Source organism: Terrapene carolina, unplaced genomic scaffold (genome assembly GCF_002925995.2).
Source record: "Terrapene carolina triunguis isolate 2854851 unplaced genomic scaffold, T_m_triunguis-2.0 Scaffold998, whole genome shotgun sequence".
Lineage (NCBI taxonomy): Eukaryota > Metazoa > Chordata > Testudines > Emydidae > Terrapene > Terrapene triunguis.
This window is the reverse complement of record NW_020665349.1, coordinates 887512-903633: the sequence shown is the minus strand read 5'-3', so window position 1 is coordinate 903633 and position 16122 is coordinate 887512. Positions and strand designations below refer to the sequence as shown.

Sequence of the window (16122 nt, the reverse complement as noted above, 5' to 3'; positions counted from 1 at the left end):
TGCAGTGGCCTGTGGTGCGTTCTGCCCAGCGAGGAGAGATGTCAGGGAAATGCCAGTAAGATCCAGCTACAGGAGGGCACTTGAGGCTTTGTGCTTTCGTCCCCTCCCCCAACAGACCCTTCGCTGCGGCCCAACATGCCTGGCCTGGGCTCCAAACCCACCTGGCGGGAGGCAATGAAGTTGAGCTCAGAGTTCAGTGACACAGTGAGTGAGGCCAAAGACCAGCCGGCCCCGCTCTGTCGTGCCCAGCAGGGAGACGGGGATAATCCCCAGCTACTGTCCATGGTGGCGGCTCCCAGGTCCCGCCTGGCCTTGCGACGCAGGGCCCCAGCCGTCACCTCAGGGGACGATGCTCCGCGTCGGGTTCCCTGCATCCCTGCATCTCGGCATACTATCTGGGCTGGAGCTGCTCGAACCAGGCGCTGACCGCGCAGTCCACACGCATCACCAGGAAAATCCCCAACAGGAGGCAGATGCTGCTCACCATGAAGCCCAGAGCCTCAAAGAGGAACCTGCAGGCAGGACAGACACACTGCATGCATTGCAGCCAACGTCCTTGCCAGGGACCAGGGTCCTCCCCGCAACCGTCCCCTCCCCTGCCCCATGTCCCCGGCTAGACTGCTCTGGCAAATCTAGGGTTCTATTTTGAATCGGACTCTCCTGACAGTGAGGGGCTGAGGGGTCACAGATCCCAAAGCCAGATCTCGGGCCTCCTGCCCACACGGGCCAGGGTATCCCACTGGGTCCTGACTCCAGCCCGACAGCTTGTGTCTTTCAGAACAACAGTCAGCCTGGACTTACAGGCTCCAAGCGAGGGAGGAGCCCCACTGCCCTGCCGATCTGCTCCAGTGATTAATTGCCCTTTATCTCGCTGTATGAGCATCGCCAACTCCACAGCTCTTCCATGCCCCCAAATCCTGACCTGCAGCACCCCCTTCTAGGCCACACGATCACAGTGGACCCTTCTGGCCTTGGAATCTATGACTAGGAGTCAAGCTGCCAGGAACAAGAGGCCGACCCCAGGACAGAGGGGAGCTCCTGGGACTTACTTTGGGGCAAACACCTTCCAGACCATGAGATGCCTCCTGAGGATCATGGCTGCCCAGACGCAGGCCAGGAGCTGTGGGGAAGAACAGGGAGAAGGCAGAGTCACACATCACCCTTAGAAGCCTCACCCAGTCCATGGCAAAGGGTATTAAGCCAGGCAGGTCACTGGGCCAGGTGCAGCGAGCATCATGGGAAAGCAAGTTAATTAACACCCCAAAAGGGACTCCCTTCCCTCCTCTCCCGCCTTATGGGGCACACACTCTGTGCACATACCTCCGAAGGGGCTGCAGCCACTGGGGACATGTAGTGTCTCCCCAACGCATGGATTTCAATGAGGGAGATGGGAGAGCCAGACCAGTCTCCCCTGGGGACAGACACCAGGCCCCCGGGCTGTGGGGAGTGGCTAGGATTATAAGCCACACACAAAGAGAAGAACTATAACCAAGCAGGGAAGGAGTCTCACAGCGGGAGATCTACAACTTGCCAAGACACCACAGGCTGCACTCAACTGACATCAGATGTGCCCCTGTCTTCACAGGGCAAAGGGACAAGGTACAGGCAGCCCCTTCCCAGCATACAGCCCCTTCGCCGGGGAGGGGGAGGGTCAGTCACACCTGCTCCCACCAGCTCTGCAGGGCCAGCCAAGCTACAGAACAGGGAGCTGGAGTCGCTCCAGCTCACACACCGACAGAACTGTTAGCTAGGTCCCAGGCGTATGCAGGGCCAAACTGGGTGCTCCATTATCCCTGGGCAACTCCACCGGAACCTGCCTGCAAAACCTTTATGGCTGGGGATGATGCAAGAGATGGAGAGAGCCCAGCTGGACCCCTCCAATCCAGGGGGAATTTGCAGGGCTGGCACTTAGAAAACATGTTTTTAAGAAGCTACCATCAGTGACAGTGAGTTTGGGTTTGTGCTATCTTTGCATTAAGAGCGCTTGCGCAAAAGCACAGAAGAAAGAGGAAAACCCTGCACATAGTGTTCATGGATCTTGGGAAGGCTTGAGAGAAGTCACGTGGGGGTGGTGAACGAAGACCGACACTGTCAGACTCGTCCAGGACATAGGCAAGCGCGCTGTTACCACTGCCAGAAGGCCAGGCGGAGAACCTGAGCCGTGTCTAGCAAGTCAGAGCACACCACGGCTCGGCACTAAGCCCCTTCTCGAGGCACTTACACACAACATGCAGAGTGGCACCCTGGTGCCTGCTTTTAGCAGATGATGAAGGTCAAGTAGCTAGTTTGACAGTCCAGGAAACAATGAAATTATAAGCAGAACAGGAAGGACGTGGAGTAAATGGAGCGAAGCGAGCGGAGCGATCATAGAATCATAGAATATCAGGGTTGGAAGGGACCTCAAGAGGTCATCTAGTCCAACCCCCTGCTCAAAGCAGGACCAATTCCCAACTAAATCATCCCAGCCAGGGCTTTGTCAAGCCGGGCGATCTGTGATAGGAGAACGCGGTCAGCCTGACAAGTAAGAGCTACCAGACGGTAATTACATACAATTCACTTCTGTACAGCCCCGCATGCTGGGCACTGAGGCAGAGACAGCAGCAGATCTTGACGACAGTGGAAATGAGAACGTTACGATGGCTGCTTGGAGCCACAAGAATGGCCGGCGCTCGGAACGAACTCGTTCGGGGAAGTGGGAAGGGGCAGAGGTGCAGCAGAGACCAGCGTCACGTTCCAGTGAAGATGCAGCCAACACTTACCCCTGGCAGAAGGCCAATGAACCATGGGAGTTGGTGCGAGGGGACTAGAGGGAAACCCCATTTGTGCTCATTAGCTCCAAGGAACCCAGCAGCCACAAGGAAATCCTCGGGCTGACCCGGGGAACTTGCCCCATCTCCGACTCATTACCCCGAAAGGGTGAGATTGGATGGGCCCAAGTTAAGCCAGGGGGTCTGGCTGACAATCCACCCTGAACTCATGCCACTGGGCCCAGCCATTGCAGCGCTCCCACTCACCGAGATCGGCAGGAGTCCCAAGACCTTTTCAGCACCGGGTAGGAGAGGACTGAGGGCAACCTGGACTCAGCGTCCCGATGTCTATTAACGCAACAGCCCCTCAAAGCGCCTGTCAGTACAGTCCCCCTCACTCAGCAAATCTGCCCCATGTGCACCCGAGTCTGAGCCGCTGCCCGTAGGGACAGAAATGTCTTTACTGCTTTTCCCTCCGGTGAGCCCTGCAGAGCTAGCCCAGCCCTGGGAGCGGGAGCTGGAGTCTCTTCCCTCCTGTGCGTCAGTGTCATCAGCACTGACTCCGTTCCAATCAGTGGCACTTGGGCTGCACAGGTGGTATCAAGGGCAAACCCTGCCCCGCAGAACCTTTCGCTACAGGCCACGCGGGAGAGGGAAAGAGCCCAGGCTGCGACTGTGGCGCTGGCAGGGAGAAAAACCCTGTTTTTTTACTTGGAAGCCGAGCACGTCCACAGCCAGATTTCCAGGCTGGCTGCCAAGCGAGGCGCGTCCGTCTTCCAGGGATTCCCCGGCACGGGCCAGGCACGGCAGCAGCCCCACGACGTCAGAACAGAATCACGCTTCGATCAGCAGGAGCCGAGGGGTGTGGCTGAGAAGGGCAGGCGGGTTTGTCCGACAGGTCGCATGCCCAGGAGCCAGCGGCACCGCAGTGAACTGCCACTCCGCCTCCACCCACTGTCACTCTTTGCCCTGGCTGAGGTCTCCTTGTCGGGGGCTGGTGCTCCCCGAGCTCAGGGAACAGTCCCATTCCCACCCCACACCGTGGGCCTCATTATTAACCCTTCGGTGTCCACACGGTCACATGTCAATGCTGGGCCCCCCGCCCCTACCTGCACGCCAAGCACAAAGAGGTACTTGAGCCCCAGCTGCAGCAGAGCCGCTGAGAACCTCTCCGGAGACTCCCGCAGCCTCATCTCCATCATGGGCTCCTCCTCCTGCTCCTGAAGCTCCTCCCGCAGTTCCTTCTTCAGCTTCCTCCTCTGGGAGTTGGGCGCCTCACAGACGAAGGGCCAGAGCAGGAGCAGAGGGCAGCCAACTACCTCAAGGACAAAGGCACAGAAGTTACCAGGCGTCCCGGCGCCCGTGGGGGACACACACACAGCTACGGGGTGGGGTGAGGATTGCTCTCCTGCACAGGGCCCAGCAGTGACTGTTAACCCCTCGGATGCCAGCTTCATTCTGCTCATCAGTCACATGAGAGCAGTATGGCTGTGGCTCACTAGTGGGTCTACAGACCACCTGCTGGAGAACCACAGGGAGCTGGCTGCTCCCTCAGCGGCGAGCCGGGCGGCCTGTGAAAGCAGCCGGGCTCAAGAGGAAATTCACTTACCTGCAAAGAGGATGTGGGAGGCGAACGTGTTGGCCCCCACCAGGACAGCGGGCAGCAGGTGGGTGCTGTGGCCCTCCTGGAAGCCCACGAAGGCTGCGTTCCAGTGGATGGCTGGGAAGATGGGCTGGTGGCCCGTGGAATAGAAGAACTGGGTGGCAGCAAAAACCCAGGCGGTGACCGCATACCAGGGGACCACGAAGGGCTCTGAGAGGGACAGAGAGACCAGCATCACGGGCAGGCCTCTGGAGATGGTCTGACCCATAGCTCAGACAAGGCCAGTGTTAGCCCTTTCCCTGCCCTCGACCCTGAGAAGGGGAGAGATGAACCAGGCTCCAGCACTGGGCACCTTGACCTTCTTCACCCGGGTTAAGGATGGTAGGTGCCCTCCTGGGCAAAGCACCAGGCTGGGGGTCTTCTTGCCAGAAGGGTGCGGGGAACTGTGCGGCCCTTCAACTCCCTCCCGCTGGGCAGTTAGCCCAGGTGTGGAGCGTGAGCAACCCTCCCCCCTAACAGCAGGGACCCCACCACCCCACAAGGGGCCTTATCCCCCAGCCTCAGACCTTCTCTCCCTCTCCCCTTGCTCACACCCTGCGGTCAGCCAGAGCCACTGACAACACAGGCACCCAGTAACCAGCCCCACAGAGCGGGGTCCCTTGGAGCCCAGCCCCCGTGCTGCCTGGGCGACTCTTGCAGCCACGAGACAGGGCTCGGTGCATCCCAGGCTCCAGGATGGGCAGCGGGGCCTGGGACCAGCGTGTAGGAGAGTCTGGGACCCCCCAACCAAGAGAGAACCCCCCCGGCCGCCCCCAGCTCACCGGCGTCCCCGGCGAGGCTCACGACACAGGCGTGGATCCGCAGCAGCACAAAGGCCTCCAGGAAGAGGAGCAGGAAGGCGAGGCTCATCCTCTCGCTGTGCAGGATCAGCAGGAGGAAGCCCAGCAGGTTGAGAACTATGACCAGGGTGGCTGAGTACACGCTCCCCAGTCCGTAGGCTGCCACCGTGGCCCTCCGGTGACCCCTGTCTAGCTGGCTCTTCAGAGACTCCTGCATCCTCCTGTAGATCTGTGGGATGACGTGCTGGAGGTCGGCTTGGGAGCTGGGGGCCCCCTGATAAGGGGTCACAATGGGCCCCACTGACTCCCGGCTGTCCTTCACGAACACCGTCACGGGCGTCCACAGCGCCAGCAGGAGCCCCAGGGATGCCAGGCCGTAGACGGCCCGTGGGAAGCCCACCAGCGCCACCTGCACCAGCTCCTGCAGCTTGCCCAGCGTGTCTTCCGCCCCCGAGGTGACGGCCCAGTAGCAAGCGATCCAGACGGCCGCCAGCGGGAAGGCCCAGCGCACGAAGAGCACCAGGGGGCTGGTGCTGTTCAGGTTCCCGTAGTGCCGCAGCCAGCGCCGCACGGCGTAGACCAGCCCGGCCAGCGAGGCCACGCACAGGAGGTAGAAGAGGTTCTTGGCCTGAGTGTTCTGCAGGCTGGCGAGGGGGGCCAGGAAGGACGAGGGCTGGCAGTGCGGGATCTCCTCGCGGCACTGGTGGAAAAGGCCCGAGAGGCGCAGGCAGGCCAGGAGCACAGCCAGGAGGCACAGAAGCTGCCAGCTCTCCTTCTGGTAAAAGGCAGAGCCCGGGGGTTGCTTGGGGGCTTTCGGAGCGGTCAGCCGGCCGTGCCAGTGCAGCTTCCCCACCAGCAGGATGGCCAGGGACGCGAGCAGGAACGGGGCCACCCGGGCCTCGGCCACCACGAAGCTGTCCGAGAACATGGCGCAGCACCGGATGAAGAGGATGCCCATGGGGAGGACCAGCCCCTGCCATGCTCGCAATCTCTGCCACAGGCCCGCGCTGGCCACCGGCGGCTGGACACCAGCCAAATGGGCTCGACGGGACCGGCGGCCCCACGAGTGCCAGAAGAAGGCCAGCTGGGAGGCAGCAGCCGACCACGACAACACCAGAATGAGGTCCAGCCCCTCCCTGGTGAGCAGGTGGCCCAACCCCAGCACAGCCGCCACCGCCAGGCCCCAGAGAAGCGGGTACAGGAGACGGCTTCGGTAGGAGAAGTCCAGGGCTGCCGCCAGCTCCGAGGCGACACAGCAGAGCAGGCAGGAGGCGGCGATGAGCGCACAGCCAGCCACCATGCGCAGGGGGTGGAAGCGGGCCCAGGACTCCATGCACACGGCCCGGGCCTCCCGCAGGTAACGCTGGAAGCGGCCAACCAGTCGCCCCAGCCTGGCCTCCAGCTCGGGCGATGCAGGAAGCCCCTCCCGCACTTGGGCCAGCAGCCGGTAGTGCTCCTCCATCGCGGCAGAGAAAAGCTCCTGCAGGTGCCGGAGCCGCTCGGCCGGCAGGTCCTGGGCAGCCAGCGAGTAGGAGTGCAGGAAACGGTCCACCTGCAGAGAAGGGCCAGGGTTACAATGGAAACGCTCACTGCTGCCTCCCCCCTCCCTCAGACAGGGGCTGGTCCAGAGCATCCCCAAACACCTGCCAATGGAAACCCACCCGCAGCAGCCCTGCCCTCTTCTGCCCAGGCCAGCGCCGGCTGCGGCCAGCACACACAGGGGCTGCATAAGCCACAGTCGGAGATTCAGGGAGACTGTGGAGAGAAGGGACCATTGGATCATCTCATCTGACCTCCCGTGTAACCCAGGCCAGAGAATTTCACCATTACCCCAGCACTGAGCCCAGTGACTTGTGTTTGACTAAAGCATCTTCCAGGCAGGCCTCTAATCAGCCTCTAATGTGCCGCATTTTGAACCTGAATTTGTCTGGCTTCGCCTTCCAGCCACTAGTTCCCGCTCTGCCTTGCCCTGCTAGATTTAAGAGCCATTTAGTACCTGGGATTCTCCCCCACGCAGGTACTGACACACTGTAATGAACTCACCTCTCACTCTTCATTTCAATGTACAATGTTGCATTCGGCTGTATGAAAAGGCATTTTGTGTGAATGGACCAAGCACACGCAGTTCTCCAGTTTGCCCTGTCCTCATTACTTTCCTCTCTGCCCATCTGTGTCACCCACAAGTTTTAATCAGCAGGGATTTTATATTCACTTCCTGATCATTGACGAAGACGTTGAAAAACATTGGACCTAGAACTGATCCCTGCGAAACCCCACTAGAAACACCCGCCCTTCAAGGATAATTCCCCACTGACAACTAGTTTTTGAGATCTGTCAGTTAGCTGGTTCTTACTCCATTTAACGTGGGCTTTATTGATATTGTATCATGCTAGCGTTTTTAAAAAATCAGATCATATGGGTTTAAAGTCAAAACCCTTACAAGTGTCTCAGTCTATTACACCCACGCAGTTACCTTTATCAACCAAACTTGTAATCTCATCAAACAATGAAATCAGGTTTGCTTGACATGACTAATTTTCCATAAAACCATGCTGACTGATGTTTCCTATATTCTGATCCTTTAAATCAGTGGTTTTCAACCAGTGGTTCGCCGACCCCTGGGGGTCCACAGACTATGTCTATGATTTCCAAAGGGGTCCGCACCTCCATTTATAATTTTTTAGAGGTCTGCAAATGAAAAAAGGTTGAAAATCACTGCTGCAAATCTATCAGTTGAATCCTGTATCAGCTATTCCATTACTGGCACAGGATTGGTGTCAGGCTAACTGGCTGTTTGTTCCCTGAGTCACCTCTTTTGCCTTTTTTGGATATTGGCACAACAGGAGCGCTCTTCCAGTCTTCTGGAAGTCCCCCATTATTCCAAGCTTTATTAACAATTAGGGCCGTCAAACAATTAAAAAAATTAATTGTGATTAATCACGCTGTTAAACAATAATAGAATACCATTTACATATTTTGGATGCTTTCTACATTTTCAAATAGATCGATTTCAATTACAACACAGAATACAAAGTGTACAGTGCTCACTTTATATTTATTTTTTATTACAAATATTTGCACTGTAAAAAAGAAACAAAAGAAATAGTATTTTTCAATTCACCCAATACAAGTACTGTAGTGCAAACTCTTTATCATGAAAGTTGAACTTACAAATGTAGAATTATGTACAAAAAATAACTGCATTCAAAACCAAAACAATGTAAAACTTTAGAGCCTACAAGTCCACTCAGTGCTACTTCTTCTTCAGCTAATCACCCAGACAAACAAGTTTATTTCCATTTATGGGAGATAATGTTGCCTGCTTCTTGTCCACAATGTCATCTGAAAGTGAGAACAGGCGTTCGCATTGCACTGTTGTAGCTGGCATCGTAAGATATTTACGTACCAGATGCAGTAAAGATTCATATGTCCCTTCATGCTTCAACCACTATTCCAGGGGACATGCGTCCATGCTGATGATGGGTTCTGCTTGATAACAATCAAGAGCAGAGCGGACTGATGCACATTCATTTTCATCATCTGAGTCAGATGCCACCAGCAGAAGTTTGATTTTCTTTTCTGGTGGTTCAGGTTCTGTAGTTTCCGCATCAGAGTGTTCCTCTTTTAAGACTTCTGAAAGCTCCACACCTCATCCCTCTCAGATTTTTTAAGGCACTTCAGATTCTTAAACCTTGGGTCGAGTGCTGTAGCTATCTTTAGAAATCTCACATTGGTACCTTCTTTGCGTTTTGTCAAATCTGCAGGGAAAGTGGTCTTAAATCGAACATGTGCTGGGTCGTCATCCGAGACTGCCATGACATGAAATATATGGCAGAATGCAGGTAAAACAGAGCAGGGAACACACAATTCTCTCCTAAGGAGTTCAGTCACAAATTTAATTAACACATTTTTTTTTAAACGAGCATCAGCAGGGAAGCATGTCCTCCGGAATGGTGGCCGAAGCATGAAGGGGCATACAAATGTTTAGCATATCTGGCATGTAAATAACTTGCAATGCCGGCTACAAAAGTCCCATGAAAATGCCTGTTCTCACTTTCTGGTGACATTGTAAACAAGAAGCAGGCAGCATTGTCTCCCGTAAATGTAAACAAACTTGTTTGTCTCAGCGATTGGCTGAACAAGAAGTAGGACTGAGTGGACTTGTAGGCTCTAAAGTTTTACATTGTTTTGTTTTTGAGTGCAGTTATGTAACAACAACAAAAAAAATCTACATTTGCAAGTTGCACTTTCATGTTAAAGAGACTGCACTATAGTACTAGTAATGAGGTGAACTGAAAAACACTAGTTCTTTTTACAGTGCAAATATTTGTAATCAAAAATAATAATATAAAGTGAGCACTGTACACTTTGTTTTCTGTGTTGTCATTGAAATCAGTATATTTGAAAATGTAGAAAAACATCCAAAATATGTAATGTGTGTCAATTGGTATTCTATTGTTTAACAGTCCGATTAAACCTGCGATTAATCGACGGCCCCATTAACAATTAACACCAGCGATCTCCTCGGGCAGCTCTGTTAGGATCTAGGCTCGCTGAAGTCTTCCCTAATCTGTGTCGTTCCACGTAATGCTGCCAGCAGATCCCGGAGTCTGCCTGCTGACACTGTCTCGCCCCATCACACTGCAGTAGGACAGGCTGAAAGTGCAGCAATGCTTCCCCGAGGGGAACAGGCGGTTGTATGTGACTGTGAGCAGGAGGGGGGCATGTAGGGCTGGCAGTGAGACCAGGGGGATGGGGTGGCTGAGTCAGGCCCAGCAACACTCCTGCATTAGCAAACAATGTCTGACCCCAAACAAGGAAGATCAGCTCTGGCAGGATTCCCTCCAGCTGGCTGAGGAGGATTATAAAAGGCCACCTTCTCGAGGAGAGCGAGAGGTGTGGCTAGAGGGTGACAAGAGGACCGGGAGCCAGGCCTCCTGGGGACCAGTCCTGGCACTGCCTCTGTGATCCTGGGCCTCTCTGTGGAATGGGTCTGGTAAGCGCCGGTTGCCCCCACCTGTCTGGCATTGATGCGATACGCCGAGAGTTGACTGAGTGCTGCCGAAGCGGCGGCGCCGTCCCCCAAGAACAGCTCAGCCATCACCTCCCCGATGTTACCGTAGGGAATGGGCACGCCCAGCAGCAGGGCCAGCGTGGGCACCAGGTTCACCTGCGGGATGGTTTCAGGCTCCTGGAGGAGGACAAGGAAAGGGAGCCCATCCGGTCAATAGACTAGAGGAGATGAGCACGCACTGATCTTCTGGGCAGGGTTAGGCCAACCTGGGGGCCGGAGGGCACAGATGCACTTGGCACCTGCCACCCTACACCTCTGAGGCCCCATCTGCATCCACATCCCCCCGGGCCTGCCACGCATACCCCCAGCGCAGGGCTGGGAGGCAGTGACGGTGGTCCTGCTTGGGAGCCAGAGGGCAGCCCCTGGGCCCCCTGCTCCGAGGGGGGTGGAGAAGCTAGAAACCTCAGTGGCCACATCCCCCAGCGCCCTGCCAAGGTGGGAGGATCCCTGCGGTGGGGAAGGACTTAGCTGTTTCTGCAGGGCCCAGGCCTAGCATGACTGGTGGTTAATTTGGCCCTGCTCGGCTTCTCTGCACTCAGCTGGGTGGTGCGGAGAGGGGACGAAGAACCTAGGAAGGGATCCACGTGGGGAAGATAATCTCGGCAGGCCCCTGAACCCCCGGGCAGATGGGAAGAGAAAGTCTCACCCACCTCACTTTCTCCCGGAGGGGAGAGCCCCTCTCTGGGGGCACAGACAGAGGAGCAGCCGCCCCCGGAATCCACTCAAGCCCTGGGCTGGGCAGACAGGCGTTTGGGTCATATTTCCTTGCTGCTGGCCAGATGTCTCCCTCCTCCTGGGACCCCGGGCTCACTCCCCCTGCAGGCCCCATCCCAGGTACGTGCCCAGCAGGACTCAGGCCCCCAGCCAGGGCTCCGCTGGCGTCCCTCTGCGTTACCTCGGGAAGGTGGGCTCCAAAGAGAGGCGTTTTACTGTACACGAAGAGCGCCGCGTTCACCTCCTTCTCGCTGTCTCCTCCGTGGTCCCCAGTCTCGGTCATTCCATGGTCCCCTGCCACCAGCAGCAGGGTGTCGTTCCCCAGGTGATCCACCAGCGACCTGCCCACGAGACAAGGCTCATCAGTCACCTCCCACCGCACTGACCCATGCCTGGATGCAGCCCCGGGGCGGGCTCTGAGCACAACAAAGCCGCACCAGGCACCACTGCGAAACCACGACGAGCCTGTTCCTGTGCTAGGAGCTGGCTGCTTCCCCACAGAGGGTGGCAGCCCAGATGCTATGCTGATGGGCTCCTTAGAAATGCAAATATTAATCAGAGCCCAGAGAGAGCAGACTCCTGCCTAGATCCGACGAACAGCAGCGACAATTCGGTCCTGGAAGGCCATTCCGCACAGAAACAGGCTTAAAGCTGATCCTCTGGGGGGCCCAGGCTCCGGCACAAACCTCTGGCTCATTCAACATGCCTGGAAGGGGGCTGGACGCTTTGGGAAAGCCTTTCGCCTGCCATGGGGCTGTATGCACAGCACGGCCAGCTCCAGCTCTAACACCCCACACAGGCAGAGCTCGTGACTCACCCCCAGCCCTTCCAGCTGTCCCGCGACCCCAAGCTTTGCGCCATCTTAGCGCCCTCTATCCAAGGCTCCGGAAGTGCTTCTCAGACTGTACCCAGCCTCACAACCACCAGGGGTCACTGTCTCCATTCTAGAGAGGCTCAGCTGGGCCCCAAGGGGCTAGAATATTTTCTGCAAGTTCAGCGAAGGCTCCAGCCCAGCCTCTCTGGGCAAAGTCTGGGGGCAGCCCCGGCTCTCCACGACCTGGTTCAATCCCTGCCAGCGTCACAGCATGTGGCCGACGGTGACCCCTCTCTCCTGGTGGGGGACAGCCTCAGGGCCCCACGGCGGGGCAGGCTCCTTTTCAAGCTGTCATTTCCCTGCTGTGTTCTCAAAGCCACGCGCGGCGCGAGCACCCCCTGCTGCCCAGCACGCCTGCAAAGGCTGTCCGGGGGCTCGTCGTGCTGCTGCGGTGGATCTCCGGGAGGCTACCGAGGAGAAGCTCTGGGTTCAGGGGCCTCACACCCCCTAGAAAAGCAGGTGCCGAGGCGAGTGAGCTGGCAACCCCCCACCCCAAGGCACTGGTCACCTGAGCATCTCGTTCATCTGGGTGAGTTTCTTGGCCATTTCTGGATGGTCTGGTCCATGCTTGTGCCCACAATGATCCACACCCAGGAAATGAGCGATCAGCAGGTCCCACTCACCACCATCCACTGCAGAACAAGGGAGAGGGCACGTTAGACCACAAGCTGTCCCCTTCTGCTAGCCAGACAGCCAGCGACTCCAGCCTGGGGCCACCCTTCCTTCAGCCTGGCTCGCCCCTTTCCACTACGCTGGGAACCCCCACAGGGATAAGAACATAACGGCCCTGCTGGGGCAGACCAATGGGCCAGTTAGTCCTGGATCCTGTCTGCTGACAGTGGCTGGTGCCAGGTGCTTCAGAGGGAATGAACAGAACAGGGCAATTTTGAGTGATCCATTCCTTGTCATCCACTCCCAGCAACTGGCAGTCAGAGGTTTAGGGACACCTAGGACATGGGGTCGCATCCCTGACCATCTTGGCTAATAGCCATTAATGGACCTATCCTCTAGGAACTGATCGAGGTCTTTTTTTAACCTAGCTATACTTTTGCCCTTCACAACATCCCCTGGCAATGAGTTCCACAGGTTGACTGTATGCTGTGTGAAGAAGGAATTCCTTATATTTGTTTTAAACCTGCTAAACCTGTTAATTTCATTGGGTGACCTTCTAGTTCTTGTGTTATGTGAAGGGGTAAATAACACTTCCCTATTCACTTTCTCTACACCAGTCATTTTACAGAGCTCTGTCATATTCCATCCCCCCACACCCTCATTAAGATGAAGAAGCAAGGATGCAGTATGAAGACACAAACCTGGACTGCTCACTTGGCAGAGCCCCACCCTCAAAATCCTTGTGTGGTGCAGATGAGCCTCACAGCCCCACTGAGGTAGGTACTATCACCCCGTTGTACAGCTGGGGAAACCGAGGCACACCACGATGAAGGCACGTCCAAGAAGAACTCAGCTCGCCAAACTTACAGCCACAGGTACACTGATGTTTTATCTTGAATGTGTGTCACTCTGCCTGCTGCTTCTGCTATATTGCTAGCTCTACAGGGCAGGGATTCCATTCTCCTCTGTGTTCACAAAGGGCCTAGACACTGGGGAGGTCACTGCAGTAAGAGCAGCCCCTAGGCTGTCTCCTCCTGTACACATACTTCACTGCAGACTGTTCTGTCTCATCTACAGATAGGAAGAGATGCATTTTAATGTAAGGGACAAAAACTCTCCCACAAGGTGGCTTCCCCCTACCTGCAGGGCAGATTTCTGGTTTTCTCAATGACAGCCCATCTCCACAATCATTTCTTTAGGTCTATAAATAGACTGTAAAAGGCACCTTTCCCCCCAGTCCTGGGCCTTGGACAAAGTCCAGCTAAACACACACAAAACCCAGGTCTCGAGCAAGCCCCATCTCCCAGCGTGCCCTGACCATTCCTGAACATCACGTGCCTGCCTGAGCATTTCAATGACAGCCAGGCAGGCACCAGCTTCATAAGGTCCCTTCAAGGTTAAATGCCTGGTACAACGTTCACTGCCTGCGCTGTCCCCGCACTCCCGTGTGGCATTCCCAGGGCAGACCAGGCCGTTCTAGGCTGTGGACTGCAAGGCCCAGCATGCTTAACTCCCTCTGGATTGGAGGAGGGGCATTTAGAGAGTCTGGGGACTGAAAAGCTGCCTAGCTGGGCTGCTGAAGCCAGGCAGAGCATTGCAGGCTACGTGGGCTGCAGCTGTGATCAGGTGCAGACCCGGAGTTCCTGACCCGGCTAGGACGCAGAACAGTCCTCGGCTGGGCTCCACCCTAGGGCACTCAGCTGGGCAGCAGAGACCCTTCAGTTCTACCCCCCAACCTCGGCTGGGCTCCCAGCGCAATGCAGCTGCAGAGAGGACGTGGTCCCAGCCCCCAGGCAAGGGTAGCTCACCAGTCGGGTAGAGATGCTGCAGGATCCCATCGTCCACCGTGTGAAGATCCTTCACGTTAAATGACGGGAAGAAATACGAGCGGAAGAACTTCTGGGGAAAGAGCCCGTCCCAGGTGTCATCCCCCATGAAGACCACTCTCCTCCCTGGGAAAGCAGGACGGGAGTTAGCACAGGGTCCCAGCCTTACCCACCCTGCTTGAGGAGTCTGGCCAGATCTGCAATGGGATACCAAGCGCCAGCCCCACTCCCCCACCCCCCAGGCTCAGTGATCAAAAGTTAGCATCCCCTGCTGGCTGTTCAGAGGCCCGTATGAAGTGAGTTAGGGAGATCTCAGCCCCGTTCCCATCAGAAATCCACCAAGCCCGGTGGCCCTTACTGCCTCCCTTACTGGTCACCGAGTGAGTGGGCCAGATATGGCAGTGCGTCAAACCGACCCAACTCGTCCTGATGGCCAGGCTCTTGCGTTAGACGCTACAGCAGTGATTCTCCAGCTGCAGCACCATGCCTTCAAGAGCATGATCATCTCACAGACCTCCCCCTCCCCACACATACAGCAGCGGCGTCGCCGCATCCTCACACAGTCTCCCCAATACGGGTGTAAGAGCCGTCTTCTCTGTAGCGGCTGCACCAGGGACAGCCTTCCCGTTTCACACGGCTGAACAATGACGGTTACGCCCCTGTCACCCAGGTTCTTCGAGATGGACTCGGGCTAGTCACGCTCACGGGACGCTCACCGGACCATCTAGGGCAAGAGTTTAACTCCTGCCTCCGTTCCATCCCACGTAAGCCCAAGGGAGCGGGGAACGGTGGGGCAGGACAGGAGTGTGAACATGCAGAGTCCATCTCGAAGAACCTCGGTTATAGGGGAGTAACCTTCATTTCTTCCTTCCAGCGTCCTCTGCCCATTCCCACTCCCGGGCTAGACCCATAAGCAGTACCCTGCCCCAGGAGAGTGGGGCCTAGTCCTACAAGGAGTGCAGGACTGCCTGCCAAATGTTCCAAATCTACAGAACGTTTAGTGGAAGTGTGAGCAGAACGCTAGGGTGCTGCTCTGCAAATCTCCCCCAGAGGAACAGGTCTACAGGCAGCCAGGCACGCTCCCTTTGATCTAGCGGATGAGTTCTGATGCCGTGAGGAATGGATAATCCCCTCCGTGTACAAGCTCCACAAATACCCGAGCCAGCTACAGAGAGACGGCACAGAAACAGCTTTTCCCTTGGTTTTTGGTCCATAAGCTCTAAACAGCCTTGAAGACTGCTGAAATTCTAGTCCTGTCTGAATAAAATGCTAATACTCTCCTCGCAGCTAATGTCTGGCATTAGCTTCCCCATCACAAGTATGGGGCTTGGGGGACAGAACTGGTAACGTGATCGATTCATTCATGTGAAAACCGGAGACTATTCTGGTGAACACTTAAGGATAATGGTCCTTCGCACGCATCTTAAGAAACACAGTGACTGGTGTCTCGGCCATCAACGCACGCAATCACTTCTGTGTCTGGCAGAAGTGACTGCTATCAAAAACACTGTTTTTACAGATAGATAAAAAACAACAGCTTCCTGGAAGTTCAAAAGGACGTCTCACCATTTGTGCTAGCACTACATTCAGATCCCAGAAGGGCAAAGGGGTTCTTATTGGAGGATACAAATTATTAAGGCCTTTTAAAAACTTCTTAATTGTATCATTAGTAAAAACTGATTTTCCCGCTACAGGTACATGATCTGCTGACATGGCTGAGAGACGAACCTTAACTGAAGATAACGAAAGAGGGGTCTCCTTAAGATACAAATGATGCTCTTATATATAATTAATTGGGGTTGTGAAGGATCCACATTGTATGTGGAAATCCTC

General features: G+C 55.8%; 1 protein-coding gene across 1 annotated transcript; it reads right to left on the bottom strand.

The window, feature by feature from the left end:
• Positions 1-3941: 3941 nt before the first annotated feature.
• Positions 3942-14401, bottom strand: PIGO (phosphatidylinositol glycan anchor biosynthesis class O). Its single transcript, XM_026661299.2, has 7 exons — positions 14272-14401; positions 12360-12483; positions 11159-11318; positions 10207-10380; positions 5172-6741; positions 4357-4560; positions 3942-4066 (listed from the first exon to the last, which is right to left on the bottom strand). The coding sequence occupies exons 1-7, from the start codon at positions 14396-14398 to the stop codon at positions 4023-4025; spliced, it is 2403 nt and encodes an 800-aa protein (XP_026517084.1). The 5' UTR covers positions 14399-14401; the 3' UTR covers positions 3942-4022.
• Positions 14402-16122: the final 1721 nt, after the last annotated feature.